The sequence below is a fragment of the Cuculus canorus genome, chromosome 21 (genome assembly GCF_017976375.1).
Source record: "Cuculus canorus isolate bCucCan1 chromosome 21, bCucCan1.pri, whole genome shotgun sequence".
NCBI classification, from domain to species: Eukaryota; Metazoa; Chordata; class Aves; order Cuculiformes; family Cuculidae; genus Cuculus; species Cuculus canorus.
Window position 1 is genome coordinate 7,542,626 of NC_071421.1, and position 24,362 is coordinate 7,566,987.

At 61.4% G+C, this 24,362-nt stretch overlaps 1 protein-coding gene across 1 annotated transcript in view; it reads right to left on the minus strand.

Annotated features, from left to right (window-relative positions):
* Positions 1-679: 679 nt before the first annotated feature.
* The window catches only part of CROCC (ciliary rootlet coiled-coil, rootletin), a 35,797-nt gene continuing 12,114 nt past the window's right edge, over positions 680-24,362 (minus strand). Inside the window, exons 13-34 of the mRNA XM_054085452.1 lie at positions 23,613-23,732; positions 23,156-23,300; positions 22,264-22,657; positions 20,846-21,164; positions 20,641-20,768; positions 19,751-19,902; positions 16,119-16,220; positions 15,902-16,036; positions 14,385-14,516; positions 12,510-12,748; positions 10,172-10,331; positions 9,932-10,099; positions 8,792-9,128; positions 7,370-7,497; positions 7,167-7,290; positions 6,446-6,603; positions 6,047-6,250; positions 5,606-5,803; positions 5,368-5,517; positions 2,984-3,142; positions 2,271-2,402; positions 680-1,353 (exon numbers count right to left, since the gene is read on the minus strand). Of these exons, the coding sequence (XP_053941427.1) occupies positions 1,324-1,353; positions 2,271-2,402; positions 2,984-3,142; positions 5,368-5,517; positions 5,606-5,803; positions 6,047-6,250; positions 6,446-6,603; positions 7,167-7,290; positions 7,370-7,497; positions 8,792-9,128; positions 9,932-10,099; positions 10,172-10,331; positions 12,510-12,748; positions 14,385-14,516; positions 15,902-16,036; positions 16,119-16,220; positions 19,751-19,902; positions 20,641-20,768; positions 20,846-21,164; positions 22,264-22,657; positions 23,156-23,300; positions 23,613-23,732 (3,814 nt within the window). The 3' untranslated portion in view covers positions 680-1,323. The remainder of the gene's footprint in view (positions 1,354-2,270; positions 2,403-2,983; positions 3,143-5,367; positions 5,518-5,605; positions 5,804-6,046; positions 6,251-6,445; positions 6,604-7,166; positions 7,291-7,369; positions 7,498-8,791; positions 9,129-9,931; positions 10,100-10,171; positions 10,332-12,509; positions 12,749-14,384; positions 14,517-15,901; positions 16,037-16,118; positions 16,221-19,750; positions 19,903-20,640; positions 20,769-20,845; positions 21,165-22,263; positions 22,658-23,155; positions 23,301-23,612; positions 23,733-24,362) is intronic.

Genomic DNA, 24,362 nt, shown 5'->3' on the forward strand with positions numbered 1-24,362 from the left:
GGAAGCTGCTCTAAGGTCTCCCCACAGCCTTCTCTTCTCCAGGATGAACGATTCAAACATCCCCATCCGTTTTCTCATCCCACCCCACCCCCCCATCCTTACCCCCTCCCCATCCCCATCCCTATCCCATCCCCACCCGATCTCATCCCCATCCCATCCCACTCCATCCCCATCCCCATCCCATCCCATCTCCATCCCCATCCCCATCCCATCCCATCCCATCTCCATCCAATCCCCATCCTCACCCCATGACCATCCCACCCCATCCCCATCCTCACCCCATGACCATCCTACCCCACCCCATCCCCATCCTCACCCCATGACCATCCCACCCCATCCCCACTCCATCCCCATCCCCTTCACATCCCACCCCATCCCAACTCATCCCCCCCATCCCCATCCCATCCCAACCCATCCCCATCCTCACCCCATGACCACCCCACCCCATCCCATCCCCATCCTCACCCCATGACCATCCCAACCCATCCCCACTCCATCCCCATCCCCTTCACATCCCACCCCATCCCAATCCCATCCCCATTCCCATCCCACCCCATCCCCATCCCATCCCAGCCCTGCAGCTCTCCAAGAACCAGGGCTAATCATCATCATCATCATCATCACCATCATTATTATTATTCCATTAATTTTATTAATTTTTACTATTTTTGTAGTTTATTCCATCTTTACTCTTCACAGTTACTTTTATGACTTATTATTATTTATTATTACTTCTCAGGATTAATGATTCTCATTTAGGGACCCGAATCACCTCAGTGTCCCCACGGGCACCCCCAAAACCCCACCTTCCCCCCCAAAAAACCCCACCTTTGGGGGCTGCCGTTGGGTCTCCATCCGCGTTTAATCCCACCGGGACGGCCCAGGGGTGGGGGCTGCGCTCGGAGCCCCCCCCCTGGATACCAGTGGCGCTGGGCTCGGCTCAGCCCCCCCAGCTCCGGCTGCCCAGTAGCACCAGTAAAAACCTCCCGCTCCCAAACCAGTGCTATCAAAATCCCATTATTTGCCAAAAAAAACCCCACCAAATAAGTCATTTTTTTTGTTAGAAAAGCGAGAAATTCCAGGAAGGGAATGTGTTTTGGGGGGAAAAAAAATCAGGAGGGTGAAAAAATAGAATTCTTAACATTTTGTTTAAAAATGCAATAGGAAAAAAGGGGAAAAAAAACACCAATTGGTCCCCAAATTGTATCAAAATCAGGCGAGTGCCGGCGTCTGCGGAAAAGCACCGCGTCCGGTGTGGAAAAGGGAATGGGGAGAGGAATCCTGGGGGGCAGAATGGGGCCCCTCCTGCCCCGCCCGGTGCCCTCAGGGGGTGGGGGGCATCGGCAGCGCTGCCTGCGGGAGGGGGACAGGGGTCACCCGGGGACCGCGCTGGGAGCACCCCGAAACCAATCCCCAAACTGGGGTGAGCCCAGCGCCCTCCCAGTGCCATCACCAGTGTCCCCACAAACTGGGGTGAGCCCAGTGCCCTCCCAGTGCCATCACCAGAGTCCCCACAAACTGGGGTGAGCCCAGTGCCCTCCCAGTGCCATCACCAGTGTCCCCACAAACTGGGGTGAGCCCAGTGCCCTCCCAGTGCCATCACCAGAGTCCCCACAAACTGGGGTGAGCCCAGTGCCCTCCCAGTGCCATCACCAGTGTCCCCACAAACTGGGGTGAGCCCAGTGCCCTCCCAGTGCCATCACCACTGTCCCCACAAACTGGGGTGAGCCCAGTGCCCTCCCAGTGCCATCACCACTGTCCCCACAAACTGGGGTGAGCCCATCGCCCTCCCAGTGCCATCACCAGAGTCCCCACAAACTGGGGTGAGCCCAGTGCCCTCCCAGTGCCATCACCAGTGTCCCCACAAACTGGGGTGAGCCCAAACCCTTCCCAGTGCCATCACCAGTGTCCCCACAAACTGGGGTGAGCAGAGCGCCCTCCCAGTGCCATCACCACTGTCCCCACAAACTGGGGTGAGCCCAGTGCCCTCCCAGTGCCATCAGCAGTGTCCCCACAAACTGGGGTGAGCCCAGTGCCCTCCCAGTGCCATCACCACTGTCCCCACAAACTGGGGTGAGCCCGGCGCCCTCCCAGTGCCATCACCAGTGTCCCCACAAACTGGGGTGACCCCAGTGCCCTCCCAGTGCCATCACCAGCACCCTTCAAAGCCAGAATGAGCCCCCAAAGAGCTCAGCACCATCCTGCCACAAGCAATGGGCACTTTGGGGGGGCCGAGCGGTGCCCCCACCTGCACCCAGGAGGTGACCCACCTGCAGCACCCGGATGCGGTGCTGAGCCGCCGCCAGCTCCCGCTCGGCCGTGCCCAGCGAGCGATCCAGGCGGCCTTTCTCCGCCGAGAGCCGCAGAGAGTCCTCCTGCGTCTGCAGCTTCTCCCGCTCCACCTGACGGGAGAGAGGGGATGGAATTGGGGGGGGGGGTACACCCCAGCACTGCTGCACACCTCCCGCCGGCTGATCAAATACACAAAAAATAGGATAGAGAGCAGGTAAAATATATGTTTTACCTAGAAAATATAGCAAATAATATCTATATTTTACATACTATACGTAGCGACTAATATATATATTAAATATTAGGTATAACACAAAAATATCTGTATTTTACATATAAAATAGATACCTATATTGAAAACATCTCCTTTTTTAAGTGCATAGAGACTCTAAACAGAGCAGAGCAATACGTAGCGTGTGGATAAAGGATATTTTATGCTTCAAAACCCATAGAGTCGTGGAATGGTTTGGGTCAGAAGGGATCTCAGAGCCCCTCCAGCCCCACGGCCATGGGTAGGGACAACTCCCACTGGATCCAGGGGCTCCAAGCCCCATCCAAGCTGGCCTTGGACCCCAAGCCGGGGCCTCCCCACCCTCACCGTGAAGAATTTCTTGCTAAGATCTCATCTCCATCTCCCCCGTTCCGATTCAAAGCCGTGAGCACCCATGGGTGCCCCCCCGCGCGGTCCCACCTTGTGAAGGGTCTTCTTGAGGGCGCTGAGGTCCTTCTCGAGGCGCAGGGCGACGCGCTCAGCCTCCCGCTTCTCGCCCTGCGTGCGGGTCAGGGCGCGCTGCAGGCACCCCACGCGCTCCTGCAGCCCCCCGCGCTCCTCCTGCCGCTGCCGCAGCGCCTGGGGGGGCAACGGGGGCTGGGGGTCCCGTGGGGTGATGCGAGAGGGGGTGCAAGGGGGCTGGGGATGGGGGAATGGGGGGGGCAATGGGTGTTAGGGGTGGGGGGTCCCATAGGGTGATGCTAGGGGGATGAGGATGGGGGGGATGGAGTGGGGCAATGGGGGCAATGGGGGCTGAGGGTCCCATGGGGTGATGCGAGAGGGGGTGCAAGGGGTGTTGGGGCTGGGGGAATGGGGGGGGACAATGGCTGTTGGGGCTGGGGGTCCCATAGGGTGGTGCAAGGGGGGCTGCAAGGGGGCTGAGGATGGGGGGGATGGAGTGGGACAATGGGGGCAATGGGGCAACGGGGGCTGGGGGTTCCGTGGGGTGATGCGAGAGGGGGTGCAAGGGGGCTGGGGATGGGGGAATGGGGGGGACAATGGGTGTTGGGGCTGGGGGGTCCCATAGGGTGATGCAAGGGGGCTGAGGATGGGGGGATGGAGTGGGGCAATGGGGGCAACGGGGTCTGGGGGTCCCATGGCGTGATGCAAGGGGGGCTGCAAGGGGTGTTGGGGTGGGGGAATTGGGGGACCAAGGGGTGTTGGGTCTGGGGGAATGGGGGGGACAATGGATGTTGGGATGGGGGTCCCATAGGGTGATGCAAGGGGTGTTGGGGCCGGGGGAATGGGGGGGCACAATGGCTGTTGAGGCTGGGGGGCATGGGGTGATGCAAGAGGGGCTGAGAGAGGTGTTAGGGCTGGGAGAATGGGGGGCACAATGGCTGTTGGGGCTGGGGGTGACATACGGTAATGCAAGATGGGCTGCAAGGGGTGTTAGGGCTGGGGAGCATGGGGGGGACAATGGGTGTTTAGGCTGGGAGTCCCATAGGGTGGTGCAAGGGGGGCTGCAATGGGTGTTAGGACTGGGGGAATGGGGGGGGCAATGGGTGTTGGGATGGGGGTCCCATAGGGTGATGCATGGGGGGCTGCAAGTGGTGTTGGGAATGGGGGGGACAATGGCTGTTGGGGCTGGGGGTCCCATAGGGTGGTGCAAGGGGGGCTGCAAGGGGGCTGAGGATGGGGGGGATGGAGTGGGACAATGGGGACAATGGGGCAATGGGGGCTGGGGGTCCCACGGGGTGATGCGAGAGGGGGTGCAAGGGGTGTTGGGATGGGGGGGATGGAGTGGGACAATGGGGGCAGGGGGGCAATGAGGCAACGGGGTCTGGGGGTCCCGTGGGGTGATGCGAGGGGAGCTGCAAGGGGTGTTGGGGTGGGGGAATTGGGGGACCAAGGGGTGTTGGGTCTGGGGGAATGGGGGGGACAATGGATGTTGGGATGGGGGTCCCATAGGGTGATGCAAGGGGGGCTGCAAGGGGTGTTAGGGCTGGGGGAATGGGGGGACAATGGGTGTTTAGGCTGGGAGTCCCATAGGGTGGTGCAAGGGGGGCTGAAAGGGGGCTGAGGATGGGGGGATGGAGTGGGGCAATGGGGGCTGAGGGTCCCATAGGGTGATGTGAGGGGGGGTGCAAGGGGGCTGGGGCTGGGGCATAGGGGTGGAAATGGGTGCTGGGGGGCATGGGGTGGGGCAAGGGGGGCAATAGGGGCTGGAGGGTCCCATGGGGTGATGCAAGGGGGGCTGCAAGGGGTGTTGGGGCTGGGGGAATGGGGGGGCCAATGGGTGTTGGGGCTGGGGGACATGAAGAGGGGCAAGGGGGGGGTGGAAATGGGTGCTGTGGGGCATGGGGTGGTGCAAGGGGGGGCAAAGGATGCTGCACAGAGGAGCACAAGGTTGTTGGGGCTGGGGGGGCCATAGGGTGATGAAAAGGGGAACTGGGGTGGGTAAAGGGGGCTGGGGGGGCAAAGGATGCTGCAGGGGGGCAAGAGGATGCAGGGGCTTAGGGGATCCATGGGGTGCTTCAAGGCGGGGGGACCAATGCTCCTGGGTCTTGGGGAGGGTATGGAGCGGTGTGAGGGGGAGTAAAGGGTGCTGCATGGGGCGGGCAACAGGGTGCTGGGGTTATGGGGAGCCGTGGGGTGATGCCAAGTGGGGTGAAGGATCCTGTGTGGGGAAGCAGAGGCACACAGGGGGCTGCACAGGGGCAATTGGGTGTTTGAGGTGGGGGGAGAGGATGCAGGGAGCTGCAGGGGTGGGAAAAGCTGCTACTGCAGTGCGCAAAGGGTTCTGCATAGGTGTAAAAGATGCTGACCAGGGGCAAAGAAATTTGGGGCGCCCACTCCCTCACCTCCTGCTGCTGCCGGACCTGCACCTCCAGCTGCTCCTTGCTGCGCTGCAGGGCCTCCTGCTCCTCCCGCAGCGCCCGCAGCTGCTCCCGCAGCGCTCCCTTCTCCTCCCGCGCCTCCGCCAGCGCCTGCCGTGCCACCTCCAGCCCCTCCTGCCAGGCAGGCGACACCCAGGCTCACCCCCAAGATAAAAGCACCCTGGTGTCACCCTAGGGTGCTGGTTGGGTGCTGGTTCCCCACCTGCAGCGCCCGGCGGTCCAGCTCGCCGGCGGTCAGGGCGCTTTGGAGCTGCAGCAGCCGCTCGTGGACCACGGTGCCATCGGCCGATACCGTCGTCACGCTCGGCGCATCGTCCTTCGAGCTGCTCTCTGCCAACGTCACGCTGAGACGCTCCATCGCCAGCTGCAACGCACCAGCACGCTGCTCGCTTTCTGCCAGCTGCACCCCAAAATAAGAGAAAAATCAATATAAGGGGGGTGTGGGTGGTGGCTGCCCCATCCCTGGAGGGGTTCCAGGCCAGGTTGGATGGGGCTCGGAGCCCCTGAGCCAGTGGGAGGTGTCCCTGCCCATGGCAGAAGGTGGGACTGGATGGGCTTTGAGGTTCCTTCCAACCCAAACCATACTGTGATTCTATGAGAATCATTAAAAAATGGGGGGATTTGGGGGAATTTGGGCTGGTACCTGTTTCTGCAGCAGCTCAGCCCGGTCTTGCATTGTCCGCGCCTCCGCTTGCCGCTCGCTCAGCGCCAGCCGTGCCCGGTGCAGCTCCCCCTCCAGCACCCGCTGCTGCAGCTCCAGGCGGCTGCTCCGGCTTTCAGCCACTTCCAGCCGCCGCTTGGCATCCTGCAGCTCGGCCTCACCGGCACGCACCGCGCTCATCCTCTCCTGCAGGGCACCACACGGCTCGTAGAATCAATCTGATCCCTCTCCAGAGCCTCTCTGCCCTCCGGATCAACCCTTCCACCCAGTTTGGTGTCACCCATGAATTTACTAAGGTTGCGTCACCCTTCCTAAGGGCTGGCGCAGAGCAGGCAGGGATGGGGATGGGGGCAGGATGAGGCCCCGCATGGCGATGCCCACCTGGGCTGCTCGGCGCTCGCCCTCGGCCGCCTGCAGGCTCCGTTCCAGCGCCGTCACCTTCTCCTGCAGCGCCTGTCGCTCCCGCTCGCCCCATCGCAGCGTCTCCTCGTGCAGCAGCAGCGTGGCCTGGGCGCTGCTCAGCTCCCCACCGCGACGCCCTGCCGGAGCCGCGGCCACCCGCCTTACTGGGGCGCGCACGGGGGCTTCACCACTTTGACTGGGATTTACAGGGCCTGCAGGCTCTCGTTTCCCAGTTTGACTGGGATTTACAGGGGTTGCAGGCTCTCTTTTCCCAGTTTGACTGGGATTTGCAGGAGTGCAGGTCTCTTTCACCAGTTTGGCTGCGATTAACAGTGGATGCATGAGGGCTTTACTGGTTTTGTTGGGATTTATGGGCGTTGCATGCAGAGTTTTACCAGTTTAACTGGGCTCCCTAAGGGATCTATGAGTGCTTTACCAGTTTGACTGGGATTTACTGGGCATGCGTGAGGGTTTTATTTGGATTTACAGAGCTCACACAGGTGGGTTTATCAAGTTTACCAATATTTTGGGGTGGCGCATGCGGGAAATCCCTGCATCCTGCAGCGCCAGAGGCACCACCGCCGCCCTGCCCCGTGCCTCAGTTTCCCCAAAGCCTCGTCTCGCTGCCGAGGCTCCAGGGCAGGACAAAGCACCCCAAACCTCACCATTTGGAGGGGAAACAGCTCAAAAAAGCCCTCACCGCCTTCCTCCCTCTCAGCCACGAGCTTCTGGAGCTGCTGCGCGCGGGCGCTGGCCTTGTCGCGCTCCTCCTCCACCGCCGCCAGCCGCCGGCCCAAGGTGCCCACCTGCCCCCGCAGCTCCTCCTGGGGGGAGAAAATGGGGTGAGAAGGGGTATTTTTGGTGAAAAGATGGTTTTTGGGGGGGTCATAGGGAGAGGGGTACCCGTTCCTGCTGCGCATCCTGCAGCTCACGCAGGAAATCTCGCAGGGCTGCTCGAACCACCTCGGGCTCAGCAGCCACATCGGGGTCCGGCGAGGAGACGGGGCTGGCGGAACCCTCCGGAACCCCACCTGCGCCGGGACAAACACCCGACCCGAGGGAGGATTGCACCCCACAGTGGGATGGACGGACCCCTGGGACCCACGGCGGAGGGAAGGGTGGAGTGAGGGGGTGTGGGGGACCCCAGGGATGGAGAATTGGGGGGTGGGGGACCCCAGGGATGGAGCAAGGGGGGTGATGGAGACCCCAGGGATGGAGCAATGGGGATGGGGGACCCCAGGGATGAAGAATTGGGGATGATGGGGGTCCTCAGGGATGGAGCAATGGGGGTGATGGGGACCCCAGGGATGGAGCAATGGGGGTGATGGGGACCCCAGGGATGGAGCAAGGGGGGGTGATGGAGACCCCAGGGATGGAGGGGATGGAGCAAGTGGGATGGGAACCCCAGGGATGGAGAATTGGGGGGTGGGGGACTCCAGGGATGGAGGGGATGGAGCAAGTGGGATGGGAACCCCAGGAATGGAGAATTGGGGGTGATGGAGACCCCAGGGATGGAGCAAGGGGGGTGATAGGGGACCTCAGGGATGGAGCAATGGGGAGGATGGAGACCCCAGGGATGGAGAATTGGGGATGATGGGGGACCTCAGGGATGGAGCAATGGGGGTGATGGGGATCCCAGGGATGGAGCAATGGGGAGGATGGGGACCCCAGGGATGGAGAATTGGGGATGGGGGACCCCAGGGATGGAGCAAGGGGGAGGATGGGGACCCCAGGGATGGAGAAAGGGGGACGGAGCAAGGGGGACGATAGGGACCCCAGGGATGGAGCAATGTGGTATAAGGGACCCCAGGGATGCAGGGGATGAAGTAGTGGGGTGATTGGGGACCCTGGGGATAGAGCAATGGGGTATGGGGGACCCCAGGGATGCAGGGGATGCAGCAATAGGGTGACAAGGGACCCCAGGGATGCAGGGCATGGAGCAAGGGGAAGATGGGGAGGCAGAGGATGGAGCAGTGGGGTGACAGGGGACCCCAGGGATGTAAGGGACGGAGCAACAGGGTGATGGGGCCCAAGAGATGAAGCAATGGGATAATGGGGGACCCCAGGGATGAAGGGGATGGAGCAAGGGGAAGATGGGGATGCATGGAATGGAGCACTGGAGTATGGGGGTACCCCAGTAATGCAGGGGATGGAGCGTTGGGGGATGGAGACCCTGACCCACGGGGATGCGGGGGATGGAGCAATGGGATAGGGGAGACCTGCAGGGGCACAGGGAATGGAGCACTGCAGTGGATGCACCGCAGCAGGATGCATCCCCTGCCCCTACGCGAGGGGTGGTGCAGGGGGGGTCCCCAGGGCTCTCACCCTTGCCCGGGGAGCTGGCCCGTGCCCGGCCGATGCCCATGGTACGGCGTAGGGCGGACTGGATGCCACCCAGGCGGGTTTCCGCAGCCCGACGCAGCGCCTCGCCGCGAGCCAGCTCAGCTTCCAGCCCCTGCGCCCGACCCTCAGCCACGCTCAGCCGCAGGCTCAGCTCGGCCGCTTCGTCCCGCGCCGCCTCCACCTTCAGCTGCAGGTTGCGAGCATCGGCCAGAAGCTTCTTCTCATTGCCACGAGCCTCTTCCAAGCTGCGGGCCAGGTCCTTCTCCCGCTGCCGGAATTCGCTCTCCGCCTCCGACAGTCGCCGCTGCAGGAGCTGGAGCTGGGGGGCATGGAAAGGGGGGGATGGAGACAGAGGATGGAGGGATGGGGGGATCGGGATGCAAGGGATGGAGCACAGAGTGATGGAGATGCAAGGGATGGAGCAGAGGGGTGATGGGGACCCACAAGGATGGAAGAATGGGGCACAGGGGACGCCAGGGATGCAAAGGATGGGCTAATGGGGTACAAGGGATGGAGTGTAGGGTGATGGAGACGCAAGGAAGGGAGCAATAGGGTGATGGGGGACCCCAGGGGTGCAGGAGACACAGCAACAGGGTGGTGGAGATGCAGGGAGTGGAGCAATGGGGCAATGGAGACCTCCAGGGATGGCGGGATGGGGTATTGGGGACCCTTGGGAACACAGAGGAAACAGCGAGAGGATGATGGGGACATGAAGGCTGGAGCACAGGGTGATGGAAATGGAGGGGAAGAACAATGGGGTGATGGAGACCCCCAGAGATGGAGCAGTAGGGTGATGAGGACCCCACGGCTGCAGGGGATGGGGCGATGGGTCAATGGGGACCCCTGAGGATGGAGCAATGGGGCGTACGGGACCCCTAGGGATCGGGTGATGGGGTGTTAGGGACCCCAGGGCTGCAGGGGATGGAGTAGTGGGTGGTGGGGACCCCAGGGGACCCCAGGCCTAGAGCAAGGGGGGTGATGGGGGTACAAGGGACCCCCAGAGATGCCAGGCAGAAAATGGAGGGTGAAGGGGACACCGGGGACCGAGCTGTGGGGTGATTGGGACACTCTGGGGTGCTGGGCACCAAGCAGCGAGGCTGGAGACCCTTGGGGAACCCCCACCTCTTTCCTGGCAGCCTCCACGCTGGCCTCGCTCTCCGCCACCTTCTGCCTGAGGCCGAAGGCTTCGCGGCGGCTCTCCTCCTCCCGCTGCTCCTCCAGGGCCACGCGCGCCTGCAGCTCGCCCACCTCCTTGCTCCTCTTGCTGTTCTCGCCGTCCAGGTCCTTCACCTGCCCAAGGAGGAGCCTTGGTGGCACCTTAAACTGGGGGGCAGAGGTCTTTGCCGTCACCCTCCTCCTCACCTGCCGGCGCAGCTCCTGCAGTTCCCGGCGGGCGTCGAGGCGGGCGCGTTCCAGCTCCCGCAGGGCTGCCCGCAGCTCTGTCACCTCGCGGTCCGCAGCCTCTCGCCCGTCTTCCACCAGTGCCAGGCGCTGCTCCTTCTCCTCGCTGGCACGCTTCAGGCTGTAGGATCAGGGAGAAGGGGCTGCCAGCACCCCACAGGGCCATCCCCGCGGCCCCAGCACCAACCCAACCACCCCCTGTCCTGAGCCAACCCCACCCTGAGCATCCCTCCACCCCTGGTGTCCCTCCATCCCTGGTGTCCCTCCACCCCTGGTGTCCCTCCATCCCTGGTGTCCCTCCATTCCTGGTGTCCCTCTGTCCCTGGTGTGCCTCCGTCCCTGGTGTGCCTCCGTCCCTGGTGTGCCTCTGCCCCTGGTGTCCCTCTGTCCCTGGTGTCCCCTGACCTTGGGGATCCCTTCCCAGGACCCTTGGAAGCTCCTCTCACCCCCGGCCCCCTGCTCCATTGCCTCCCCCCAGCCCCAAGCTTCCATGCCCTTGTCCTGAGCGCCACCTCATCCCCAAGCATCGCCCTCCAAGGCATCGCACCACCCCCTGCATCTCCTGACTTGATCGTCCTCTTGTCCCAACGATCACCCTTATCACAAGCATCACCCTGACCCCAAGCAACTGAAACGTCGCCCCACCTCATGCATCTCCTGACCTTAAGCATCACCCCAAGACCGAGCATCACCTTCTCCGAGGTATCACACCACCCCCCGCATCTCCTGACTTGATTGTCCTCTTGTCCCAGCCACCACCCTTATCACAAGCATCGCCCTGACCCCAACCATTGCCCTCCCCCATCCTCTGCTTGGCCCATCTTGACCATGTCCTTATCCTAAGTATCAACCCAACCGTGAGCATCCAAAACATCGTGTCCCCCCTTGCATCTCCCAACTGGAGCATGCTCTTGTCCTGATGGTCACCGTGAACCCGGGCATCACATTTCAAGGCGCTGCATCGCCCCTCTCATCTCCCAAGTGGAGCCCTCGCCCTGACCATCACTCTGACCCCAAGCATCCAACACATCGCACCACCCCCTGCATCTCCCCACCCTGAGCATCGTCCTCCAAGGCACCTCATCACCCATGAAAGCCCCAACTTGGGCATCCCATGATTCTGAGCATCCCTCTGCACCCAAGCACCGCCTTTCAAGGTCTCACATCACTTCCTGTGTCTCCTAACCTGATTGTCCTCTTGTCCCAACCATCACGCCTGTCTTGACCATCATCCTCACCCCAAATATCACCTCTCAAGGCATTGCATCACCCCCTGCATCTCCTTGTCCTGACCATCACCTTGACCCCAAGCATTACCTTCCAAGACATCACATCACTTCCTGCATCTCCCAACATGAGCATCCCATGATCCTGACCACCATCACCTTGACCCAAATCAGCACCTTCCAAGACATCACATCACTCCCTCCGTCTCCTAACCTGATTGTCCTCTTGTCCCAACAACCACCCTTGTCCTGACCATCATCCTGACCCCAAACATCACCTTTCAAGGCATCGTATCATCCCCTGCATCTCCCAGTTTGGGCATCCCATGATTCTGACCATCACCTTGACCCCAAGCATCACCTTCCAAGACATCACATCACTGCCTGCATCTCCCAACTTGAGCATCTCATCATCCTGAGCAGCATCCTGACCCCAAACATCAACTTTCGAGGCATCACATCACTTCCTGCATCTCCCAACATGAGCATCCCATGATCCTGACCACCATCACCTTGACCCAAATCAGCACCTTCCAAGACATCACATCACTCCCTGCGTCTCTTAACCTGATTGTCCTCTTGTCCCAACAACCACCCTTGTCCTGACCATCACCTTGACCCCAAGCATCACCTTCCAAGGCATCACATCACTCCCTGCATCTCCCAGTTTGGGCATCCCATGATTCTGACCATCACCTTGACCCCAAGCATCACATCCCTGCCTGCATCTCCCAACTTGAGCATCTCATCACCCTGAGCAGCATCCTGACCCCAAACATCAACTTTCAAGGCATCACGTCACCGCTTGCATCTCCCAACTTGAGCATCCCATCATCCTGAGCTTCACCTTGACCCCAAGCACCACCTTCCAAGACATCACATCACTCCCTGCGTCTCCTAACCTGATTGTCCTCTTGTCCCAACCATCACCCTCGTCCTGACCATCATCCTGACCCCAAACATCACCTTTCAAGGCATCGCATCACCCCCTACATCTCCCACCTTGGTCATCCCCTTGTCCTGACCATCTCCCTGATTCTGAGCATCCAAACCGCCACCGTGCCGCCCCTCACCTGATGCGCTCGCCCTCGGCGCGCCGCAGCGCCGCGCGCAGCTCCTCGTTGGAACGCCGCAGAGCCTGCTTCTCCCTGGCTTCGTCTCCCAGGGCTCGCCGTGCCTCCTGCGCCTGCCGCCGCTGCAGTTCCCGACTCTCCCGGCTCTCCCGGGCCTCGCGCTGCGCTTCCAGCAGCTCCCGCTGCCCCGCCGCCCGCGCCTCCGCCACCAACCGCAGCTGCGCCCGCGCATCCTCCACCTGCAGATGGATTTGGGGTTGGGGTGGGGTTTAGGGGAGATTTTGGGGGTTGAGATGGGGTTTTGGGGGAATTTTGGGTGGTGGGATGGGTTTTAGGAGGGAGTTTAGGGGTGGGGATGGAGTTTAGAGGAGATTTGGGGGTTGAGATGGGGGTTTTGGGTAATTTTGGGTGGTGGGATGGGTTTTGGGGAGGGGTTTGATGGTTGGGATGGATTTTAGGGGAGATTTTGTGGGTTGAGATGAGGTTTCAGGGGGATTTTGGGTGGTGGGATGGGTTTTAGGAGGAAGTTTAGGGGTTGGGATGGAGTTTAGGGGTAATTTGGGGGTTGAGATGGGGGTTTTGGGTGAATTTTGGGTGGTGGGATGGGTTTTGGGAGGGGTTTGAAGGTTGGGATGGAGTTTAGGGGAGATTCTGGGGGTTGAGATGGGGTTTTGGGGGGATTTTGGGTGGTGGGATGGGTTTTAGGAGGGAGTTTAGGTGTTGGGATGGAGTTTTGGGGGATTTTGGGTGGTGGGATGGGTTTTAGGAGGGAGTTTAGGTGTTGGGATGGAGTTTAGGGGAGATTTTGGGGGGTGAGATGGGGTTTTGGGGGAATTTTGGGTGGTGGGATGGGTTTTGGGAGGGGTTTGATGGTTGGGATGGAGTTTAGGGGAGATTTTGGGGGTTGAGATGGCGTTTTGGGGGAATTTTGGGTCGTGGGATGGGTTTTATAAGGGAGTTTAGGGGTTGGGATGGGGTTTAGGGGGCATTTGGAGACGTGGGATGGAGTTTGGGGTGGACTTGGGGGGTTGGGATGGGGTTTAGGGGAGTGATCTTGGTGTTGAGATGGGGTTTAGGGGGATTTGGGGGTAGGATGGACTTTAGGGGGATTTGGGATGGGACTTATGGGGACTTTGGGGTTGGGATGGGGTTTAGGGAGCATTTGGAAGCATGGGATGGGGTTTGGGGGGATTTTGGGTGGTGGGATGGAGTTTGGGGGGCATTTAGGGGTCAGGATGGAGTTTGGGAGGGGTTTGGGGATTGGGATGGGTTTTGGGGGCATTTGGAGACGTGGGATGGGGTTTAAGGGGATTTTGGAGTTTAGATGGGGTTTAGAGGTGTGATTTTGGGGGGTGGGATGGGGTTTAGGGAGGATTTGGGGGTAGGATGGACTTTAGGGGGGATTTGGAGAGTTGAGATGGGATTTAGGGGGATTTTGGGTGGTGGGTTGGGGTTTGGGGGGCATTTAGGAGTTAGGATGGAGTTTGGGAGGGATTTGGGGGTTGGGATGGGGTTTGGGGGGCATTTGGAGACGTGGGATGGGGTTTGAGGGGATTTTAGGTGGTGTGTTGGGGTTTAGGGGGCATTTGGAAGCATGGGATGGGGTTTGGGGGTGTGATTTTGGGGGTTGGGATGGGGTTTGGGGGTGTGATTTTGGGGGTTGGGATGGGGTTTGGGTGGTGTGATTTTAGGGGTTGCAATGGGGTTTAGGGGTGTGATTTTGGGGGTCGGATGGGGTTTAGCGGGGATTTGGATGCATGGGGGATGGGGTTTAGTGGGATTTGAGGGTTGGGATGGTGTTTAGGGGGGCTTTGGGGGGGTGGGATGGTGTTTAGGGGGGTTTTGGGGGGGTGGGCTGGGTTTTGGGGTGCTGACCTCGCGCAGGGCACTGTCCCGCTGCTTGCCCGCTGCCTTCGCCTGCTCCCGCAGCATCTTCACCTCCTGCTCGTGAGTGGCTGCATCCTCCTGCAGCTGCGCCCGCAGCCCGCGCAACTCGGCAGCCAAGCTCTGCAGCGGGGGGGGGAGCCCTGAGACACCCCCACATACACCCCGAAACATGCGGGGGGGTCTTGGGGTCGAAGGGAGGTGGGGGGGGGGGGAAATGTGGGGGTCCCAGGGGAGGAAAGAGGGAGTCCAGGGTGGGGGGTGTTGAGATGAGGATGGCGCAGGGGTGAGGATGCTAGGGTACTGCAGCAAAGCGGGGGGCGCTCAGTGGGGGGTTGGCAAAGGGGGGGGCAATGGGGGGGCAATGGGGGGCAATGGGGGGGCCCAGGAATGGGGGTGGAATGGGGGGGCAATAGGATAGGGGGTGTCCAGGAATGGGGGTGCCAATGGGGGGCAATAGGGGGTGCCCAGGAATAGGGGTGTCAATGGGGGGGCAATTGGGGGTCACCAGGAATAGGGGTGTCAATGGGGGAGCAATGGGGGGCACAGGGGGTGCCCAGGAATGGGGGTTCCAATGGGGGGGCAATAGGGGGTGCCCAGGAATGGGGGTGTCAATGGAAGAGCAGTAGGGGGTGCCCAGGAATGGGGGTGTTAATGGGGGGGCAATACGGGGTGCCCAGGAATGGGGGTGTCAATGGGGGAGCAGTAGGGGGTGCCCAGGAATGGGGGTGGAATGGGGGGGGCAATAGGATAGGGGGTGTCCAGGAATGGGGGCGCCAATGGGGGGCAATAGGGGGCGCCCAGGAATGGGGGGTGTCAATGGGGGGGCAATGGGGGGCACAGGGGGTGCCCAGGAATGGGGGTGTCAATGGGGGGACAATAGGGTGTGCCCAGGAATGGGGGTGTCAATGGGGGGTAATAGGGGGTGTCCAGGAATGGGGATGTCAATGGGGGGCAATAGGGGGTGCTCAGGAATGGGGGTGCCAATGGGGGGGCAATAGGGGGTGCCCAGGAATGGGGGTGTCAATAGGGGGGCAATAGGGGCTGCCCAGGAATGGGGGTGCCAATGGGGGGGCAATAGGGGGTGCCCAGGAATGGAGGTGCCAATGGGGGACAACAGGGGGTGCCCAGGAATGGGGGTGCCAATGAGGGGGCAATTGGGTGTGTCAATAGGGGGACAATAGGGGGTGCCCAGGAATGGAGGTGCCAATGGGGGGGCAATTGGGGGTGCCCAGGAATGGGTGTGGCAATGGGGGGCAATAGGGGTTCCAGGAATGGGGGTGTCAATGGGAGGGCAAGAGGGGGTTCCAGGAATGGGGGTGTCAATGGGGGGGCAGTATGGGGTGTTACAAGCCGGGGGGTTTGAGGGGTGTGATTGGATGGCACAGGGGGTGCAATGGGGGTCACAAGGAGGGGACAGGCATTGGGGTGACGGGGGGGGTCCCAGGTCCGGGGGCTGCAAGGGTGAGGTACACGTGGGGTTCGGTCCCACTCTGGGGGGTTCCCACCTGCTCCTTCTCCTGGTGCTCGGTCACCTCCCGCCGCTGCAGCTCGAGTTGCGCCGTGGCCTCGTCCAGACTGCTCTGCAGCCCCCGCAGCGCCTCGGCCGCCGCAGCCCTCTCCTCCTCCTGCAGCGCCAGCGCCTGCGGGGACGCAGCTCAGGGGGGGACCCCGAAACCCCCAAAACTGTCCCCAGGGGGATGTGGGGTGGCGGGGGGAACCCACCTGCTGCCTCTCAGCCTCGCGCTGCCGCTGCGTCGACGCCAGCTCGGCCGCCAGCGAGTCGTGCTCCCGCGCCAGCCGCCCGCGCTCGGCCTCCAGCTGCTCCTGCGCCCCCACACCCCGAAACCAGCACTGAGCCCCCAGACCAGCCCCGCACCCCAAAACCAGCACTGAGCCCCCAAACCAGCCCCCACACCCCGAAACCGGCACTGAGCCCCCAAACCAGCCCCGACACCCCAAAACCAGCACTGAGCCCCCAAACCAGCCCCGACACCCCAAAAACGGCACTGAGCCCCCAGACCAGCCCCAACACCCCAAAACCGGCACTGAGCCCCCAAACCAGCCCCAACACCCCGAAACCAGCGCTGAGCCCCCAAAACAGCCCCCACACCCCAAAACCGGCACTGAGCCCCCAAACCAGCCCCCACACCCTGAAACCGGCACTGAGCCCCCAGACCAGCCCCCATACCCCGAAACCGGCACTGAGCCCCCAGACCAGCCCCGCACCCCAAAACCAGCACTGAGCCCCCAGATCAGCCCCCACACCCCAAAACCAGCACTGAGCCCCCAGACCAGCCCCCACACCCCGAAACCGGCACTGAGCCCCCAGACCAGCCCCCATACCCCAAAACCGGCGCTGAGCCCCCAAACCAGCCCCGACACCCCAAAACTGGCACTGAGCCCCCAAACCGGCACTGAGCCCCCAAACCAGTGCTGAGCCCCCAAACCAGTATTGAACCCCCAAACCAGTACTGAGCTCCCAAACTGGCCCCGAGCCCCCAAACCGGTGCTGAGCCCCCAAACCAGACCTGAGCCCCAAAGCTGGCGCTGAGCCACCAAACCAGTATTGAACCCCCAAACCAGTTCTGAGCCCTCAAACCAGCACTGAGGTCCCAAAGCAGCACCGAACCCCCAAACCAGCACCGAACTCCCAAACCAGCACTGAACCCCCAAACCAGTATTTAACCCCCAAACCTGTACTGAGTCCCCAAACCAGCGCTGAGCCCCCAAACCAGTATTGAACCCCAACAATCTACATTGAAACTCAAAAATCAGCATCAGACCCCAAAAATCAGCATTGAACCCTGAAAACCAGCATTGAACCTCAAAAACGAGCATCCCACCCCCCCAAAACCAGCATCACACCCTGAAAACCGCCCCAAACCTCAGCGTTTCACCCCAAAACTCCACATTTCACCCCAAAACTTAATCACTCCAAGTCTGTCACCTCAAAACTCAGCATTTTGCTCCAAACCTCAGCGTTTCACCCCAAAACTCAATCTTCTGCACCAAAACTCGGTCTTTTGCCCCAGAACTCAATCTTTCGCACCAAAACTCTGCATTTCACCCCAAACCTCAGTCTTTCACCCCAAATCTCAGTCTTTCCCCCAAAACTCAGCCGTTCACCCCAAAACTCAGCCTTTTGCCCCAAATCTCAGCCTTTCACCCCAAACCTCAACCTTTCACCACAAATCTCAGCCTTTCGCCCCAAAACTCAGCTTTTCGCCCCAAATCTCAGCCTTTCACCCCAAATCTCAGCCTTTCCCCCCAAATCTCAGTCTTTTCCCCCAAATCTCATTCTTTCCCCCCAAAACTCAGCTTTTCGCCCCAAATCTCAGCCTTTCCCCCCAAATCTCAGTCTTTCCCCCAAAACTCAGCCGTTCACCCCAAAACTCAGCCTTTTGCCCCAAATCTCAGCCTTTCACCCCAAACCTCAACCTTTCACCCCAAATCTCAGCCTTTCACCCGAAAACTCAGCTTTTCGCCCCAAATCTCAGCCTTTCACCCAAATCTCATCCTTTCGCCCCAAACCTCAGCCTTTTGCCCCAAATCTCAGCCCTTCCCCCAAAATCTCAGCCTTTCACCCCAAAACTCTTTCCCCCCAAATCTCAGCCTTTCACCCCAAAACTCAGTCTTTCTCCCCAAATCTCAGCCTTTCTCCCCAAACTTCAGCCTTTCGCCACAAATCTCAGCCCTTCCCCCAAAATCTCAGCCTTTCACCCCAAAACTCTTTCCCCCCAAATCTCAGCCTTTTGCCCCAAACCTCAGCCTTTCGCCCCAAAATCTGTTTTTCCCCCCAAATCTCAGTCTTTTCCCCCAAATCTCATTCTTTCCCCCCAAAACTCAGCTTTTCTCCCCAAAGCTCAGTCTTTCACCCCAAATCTCAGCCTTTCACCCCAAATCTCAGCCCTTCCCCCAAAATCTCAGCCTTTCACCCCAAATCTCAGCCTTTCACCCCAAAACTCTTTCCCCCCAAATCTCAGCCTTTCACCCCAAAACTCAGTCTTTCTCCCCAAATCTCAGCCTTTCACCCCAAACTTCAGCCTTTCGCCACAAATCTCAGCCCTTCCCCCAAAATCTCAGCCTTTCACCCCAAAACTCTTTCCCCCAAAATCTCAGCCTTTCGCCCCAAATCTCAGCCTTTTCCCCCAAAATCTCAGCCTTTTGCCCCAAATCTCAGCCTTTGCCCCCAAAACTCAGCCTTTCACCCCAAATCTCAGCCTTTTCCCCCCAAATCTCAGCCTTTCGCCCCAAATCTCAGCCTTTTGCCCCAAATCTCAGCCTTTTCCCCCCAAACCTCAGCCTTTCACCCCAAATCTCAGCCTTTTGCCCCAAATCTCAGCCTTTGCCCCCAAAACTCAGCCTTTCACCCCAAATCTCAGCCTTTTCCCCCCAAATCTCAGCCTTTCGCCCCAAATCTCAGCCTTTTGCCCCAAATTTCAGCCTTTCCCCCCAAATCTCAGCCTTTCCCCCAAATCTCAGCCTTTTCCCCCCCAAATCTCAGCCTTTTGCCCCAAATCTCAGCCTTTTCCCCCCAAACCTCAGCCTTTCACCCCAAATCTCAGCCTTTTCCCCCAAATCTCAGCCTTTCACCCCAAATCTCAGCCTTTTCCCCCAAATCTCAGCCTTTTGCCCCAAATCTCAGCCTTTGCCCCCAAAACTCAGCCTTTCACCCCAAAACTCAGCCTTTTGCCCCAAATCTCAGCCTTTCACCCCAAACCTCAACCTTTCACCCCAAATCTCAGCCTTTCACCGCAAAACTCAGCTTTTCGCCCCAAATCTCAGCCTTTCACCCCAAATCTCATCCTTTCGCCCCAAACCTCAGTCTTTCCCCCCAAATCTCAGCCTTTCACCCCAAAATCTCAGTTTTTCCCCCCAAATCTCAGTCTTTTCCCCCAAATCTCATTCTTTCCCCCCAAAACTCAGCTTTTCTCCCCAAAGCTCAGTCTTTCACCCCAAACTTCAGCCTTTCGCCCCAAATCTCAGCCCTTCCCCCAAAATCTCAGCCTTTCACCCCAAAGTTCAGCCTTTCACCCCAAAACTCTTTCCCCCCAAATCTCAGCCTTTCACCCCAAAACTCAGTCTTTCTCCCCAAATCTCAGCCTTTCACCCCAAACTTCAGCCTTTCGCCACAAATCTCAGCCCTTCCCCCAAAATCTCAGCCTTTCACCCCAAAACTCTTTCCCCCCAAATCTCAGCCTTTTGCTCCAAATCTCAGCCTTTTCCCCCCAAAACTCAGCCTTTTCCCCCCAAATCTCAGCCTTTCGCCCCAAATCTCAGCCTTTTCCCCCAAATCTCAGCCCTCCCCCCGAATCTCCCCCCCCCCCCGGATCGCAGCCCCCCGCGGGTCCCACCCTGCGCTGCTGCAGCCTCTCGAGCTCCTGCTGGTGGGTGTCGCGGGTGCGCTGTAGGGCCATCGCCACTGCCGCCGCCTCGGCCGCAGCCACCGCCTCGCGCTGCGCCTGCAGCTCCTGCGCCCGCAACTGCTGCACCGCCGCCAGCTCCGCTGCGGGACACCCGGAGAGGGGCACCCGGAGAACGAGGGATGGTGAGGAACGAACGGGGGAGGGAGGGAGGGAGGGATGGATGAGCATGGATGGATGGAGGGATGGATGGATGGACGGATGGATGGATGGATGGATGAATGGAGGGATGGACGGATGGATGGATGAGGAAGGAAGGAAGGAAGGAAGGAAGGAAGGAAGGAAGGAAGGAAGGAAGGAAGGAAGGAAGGAAGGAAGGAAGGGTCAGTATGGAGGGATGGAGGGATGGAGGAATGGATGGAGGGATGGATGGATGGAGTGATGGAAGGAAGGATGGATGGAGGGATGGATGGAAGGATGGATGGATGGAGGGATGGATGGACGGATGGATGGATGGATGGATGGATGGAGGGATGGATGAATGGAGGGATGGATGGAGGGATAGATGGAGGGAGGGATGGATGGATGGAGGGATGGAAGGAAGGATGGATGGATGGATGGAGGGATGGATGGATGGAGTGATGGAAGGAAGGATGGATGGAGGGATGGATGGATGGATGAATGGAGGGATGGATGGATGGAGGGATGGATGGAGGGATGGATGAAGGGATGGATGGAGGGATGGATGGAGGGATGGATGAATGCAGGGATGGATGGATGGAGTGATGGAAGGATGGATGGATGGACGGATGGATGGATGGATGGATGATGGTGGATGGCTGAGTGTGGGCGGTTGGTGCGCGGCTGCAGCTGCGGCTCACCCTGCAGCTCCTGGTTGGTGCGGCGCAGGGCGCACCCCTCGCTCTCCAGCTGGCGGCTGCGGGCGTCGCTCTGGCCGAGCTGCTGCTGCAGCCGGGACACGCTGCCCTCCAGCCCCTCCTTCTCGGCCCTGCGGAGCGCAGGCGCTGCGACGGTGGGACGACGCGGGACCCCCGCAGGGGAACCCCCCCTCTCCCCTGCACCCACCTGAGCGCGGCGGCCTCGTGGGCGCGGTGCTGCGCGTGGCGCTGCGCGGCTGCCAGCTGCACGGCCAGGCGGGCGCCCTCCTCGGCGCAGCCGCCACGCGCTCGGCCCACGCGCTGCAGCTCCCGACGCAGCTGCTCCTGCTCGGCCCGCGCCCGCCCCAGCGCCTCGCCCGCCGCCCCCTGCGCCTGCACCGCCTGCGCAGCACCAGTCACCCCAGTGCTCCCAGTTACGCCACCCGGCCCGGCAGCTGCCCCACCTCCCCTCCCAGTTACCCCAGCACCCTCCCAGTTGCCCCCGATCCTCGCCCAGTTGCCCAGAGCTGCTCCCAGTCGCCCCCATCCCCCTCCCAGTTGCCCCCAGACCCCTCCCAGTCGCCCCCAGCACCCTCCCAGTTGCCCCATCCCCCTCCCAGTTGCCCCCGATCCTCGCCCAGTTGCCCCTATCCCCCTCCCAGTTGCCCCAGCACCCTCCCAGTTGCCCCTATCCCCCTCCCAGTTGCTCCAGCACCCTCCCAGTTGCCCCTATCCCCCTCCCAGTTGCCCCAGCACCCTCCCAGTTGCCCCCAGACTCCTCCCAGTTGCCCCATCCCCCTCCCAGTTGCTCCCAGACCCATCCCAGTTGCCCCCAGACCCCTCCAAGTTGCCCCTATCCCCCTCCCAGTTGCCCCAGCACCCTCCCAGTTGCCCCTATCCCCCTCCCAGTTGCCCCAGCCCTTTCCCAGTGGCCCCCAGCCCCCTCCCAGTTACCCCCAGACCCCTCCCAGTTGCCCCAGCTCCCTCCCAGTTGCCCCGATCCTCTCCCAGTTGCCCAGAGCTGTTCCCAGTTACCACCAGCCCCCTTCCAGTTGCCCCTAGCTCCCTCCTAGCTGCCCCCAGCCCCCTCCCAGTTATCCCAGCCCCCTCCCAGTAACCCTCTACCCCCTCCCAGTTGCCGCCAACCCTCTCCCAGTTGCCCAGAGCTGCTCCCAGTTACCCCACCTCTCCTCCCAGTTACCCCAGCCCCCTCCCAGTTACCCCCAGTCCTCTCCCAGTTGCCCCTAGCTCCCTCCCAGAGCTGCTCCCAGTTACCCCAGCCCCCTCCCAGTCACTCTCTGCACCCTCCCAGTTGCTCCCACCCCCCTCCAGTTGCCCCAGTCCTCTCCCAGTCATTCTCTGCCCTCTCCCTGTTGCCCCCGATCCTCTCCCAGTTGCCCAGAGCTGCTCCCAGTTACCCCACCTCTCCTCCCAGTTACCCCACCTCTCCTCCCAGTTACCCCAGCCCCCTCCCAGTTACCCCCAGTCCTCTCCCAGTCGCCTCCAGCCCCCTCCCAGTCACCCTCTGCCCCCTCCCAGTTGCCCCCAATCCTCTCCCAGTTGCCCAGAGCTGCTCCCAGTTACCCCCAGACCTCTCCCAGTTGCCCACACCCCTCTCCCAGTTACCCCACCCCCTCCCAGTTGCCCCCGTCCCCTCCAGGTGTTGGCGCATGCGGAGGTGTTGTCCGCGCAGCGCCCGCAGCTCCTCCCGCAGCGCACTGCAGCTCTCCTCGGCGGCGCCGCATGCCCGCTGCAACCGCTGCTGCTCAGCCTCGGCGCTGCACTGCAGCCGCTGCAGCTGCGCCCGCAGCCCCGCCAGCTCCCGGCCCAGCGCCTCGCGCTGCATGCGCCCGCTCTCCCGCTCCTCTTCCAGCTGCGCCAGGCTGCAGCTCAGCTGCGACTTCTCCTGCGCCAACGCCGCCGCCAGGTCGCTCGTCTTGGCCAGCGCGTCCCGCAGCCGAGCCTCCTCCAGCTGCGCCGCCCGCTGCGCCGCTGCCAGCTCCCCGCAGCTGCCCTGCGCCTGCCGAGCAGCAGAGGCGGCGCTGCAGCACCTCCAAGGCTGCAGCACCTGCTGCGTGCCGGGTATCTGCTTCCTAAAGTTGCAGCCATTGCATGGAGGGCCCCGGTGCAGGGGTTGCAATGGGGGTCCCTACTATGCTGTGAGCACCTGATGCAGGAGTTGCAGCTGTTGCATGAGTGTACCCGGTGCAGGCGTTGCAGCCGGTGCATTGGGAGCACTCAGTGCATGAGCTGCAGCTGTTGCTCCAAAGCTGCACCTTGCAGGGGTTGCATCTGTTGTGGGGGGGTGTACTCGCTGCACGGGGCTGCACCCGCAGCTCAGGGTGAGCCAGTTGCATCAGGGTTGCATCTGCTGCATGGGCGCACTCACTGCACGGGAGGGGCTGCGCTTGCTGCAGGGGGGGAGCTGCTGCATGAGGGGGTCACAGCCCCTGTGCAGTGGCGCAGGGCACGCCGCAGGGGTTGCAGCGGCTGCGGGGGGGGGGGTTGGGGCACCCACCTTGCCCAGCGCCTCGGCCAACGCGTCCCGCTCGCCACGAGCCACCTCAGCCTCCAGCGCAGCGCGGCTCAGCGCCTCCCGCGCCTCCAGCAGCTCCTGCTGCACCGCAGCCCGCTGCGCCTCCAGCTCCTCCGCCTGCTGCTGGCTGCACAGAGAGACAGCGGCTGCAGCACCCGCTGCCGCACGGCACCCATGGGGAGGAGGGGCTGCACCCGCTGCCATGCAGCGTGCATGCACTGGGGGGCTGCAGCACCTACTGCCATGCAGCGTGCATGCATTGGGGGCTGCAGCACCTACTGCCATGCAGCATGCATGCATTGGGGGGGTTCAGCACTCACTGCCGTGCGGGATGCATGCCCTTAATCAGTTGGGGAGGGGGTTGCAGCACTCGCTGCGGTTCCGCAGCAGCTGCGCAGGGGCACGGCCGCAGCTCCCCTCCCCCCCCCCCCGTCCCCACCTCTGGTGCAGCTGCAGCCGCGCATCCTCGGCGTCGCGGGCGGCCTCGTGGCGAGCGGCCTCCAAGCCCTGCGCCCGGTGCTGCTCCTGCGCCAGAGACGCCTCCGCGCGCAGCTGCGCCCTGAGGACAGACGGACGGACGCGGAAATGGATGTGGGTGGACGGAGAGACAGACGGACACGGGTGGGAATGCGGACAGACAGAGGGGTGGACAGATACAGGCGTGCAGATGGACGGGCAAGGGTGGACAGACAGACGGACCCAGGAGGGGAGGGGGATGGACAGACGGACATGGGAATGGATATGGAATGGACATGGGTGGACGGAGAGACGGACACAGGTGGGAATGCAGACAGACAGACATGGGAGGGTCAGGTGGAGGGACAGACGGACACGCGGGTGCAGAGACACAGGAATGAATGGAGCTCAGGACAGAAGGACAGACGGATGGAGGGATGGATGGATGGTTGGACATATGGATGGACAGATGGACAGACGGATGGAGGGATGGAGGGAGGGATGGAGGGAGGGAAGGATGGAGGGAGGGAGGGATGGATGGAGGGAAGGATGGAGGGAGGGAGGGATGGAGGGATGGAAGGAGGGAGGGATGGATGGAGGGAGGGATGGATGATGGAGGGAGGGAGGGAGGGAGGGATGGATGGAGAGACAGAGGGAGGGATGGATGGACGGATGGATGGATGGAGGGAGGGATGGATGGACGGATGGATGGATGGAGGGAGGGATGGATGGA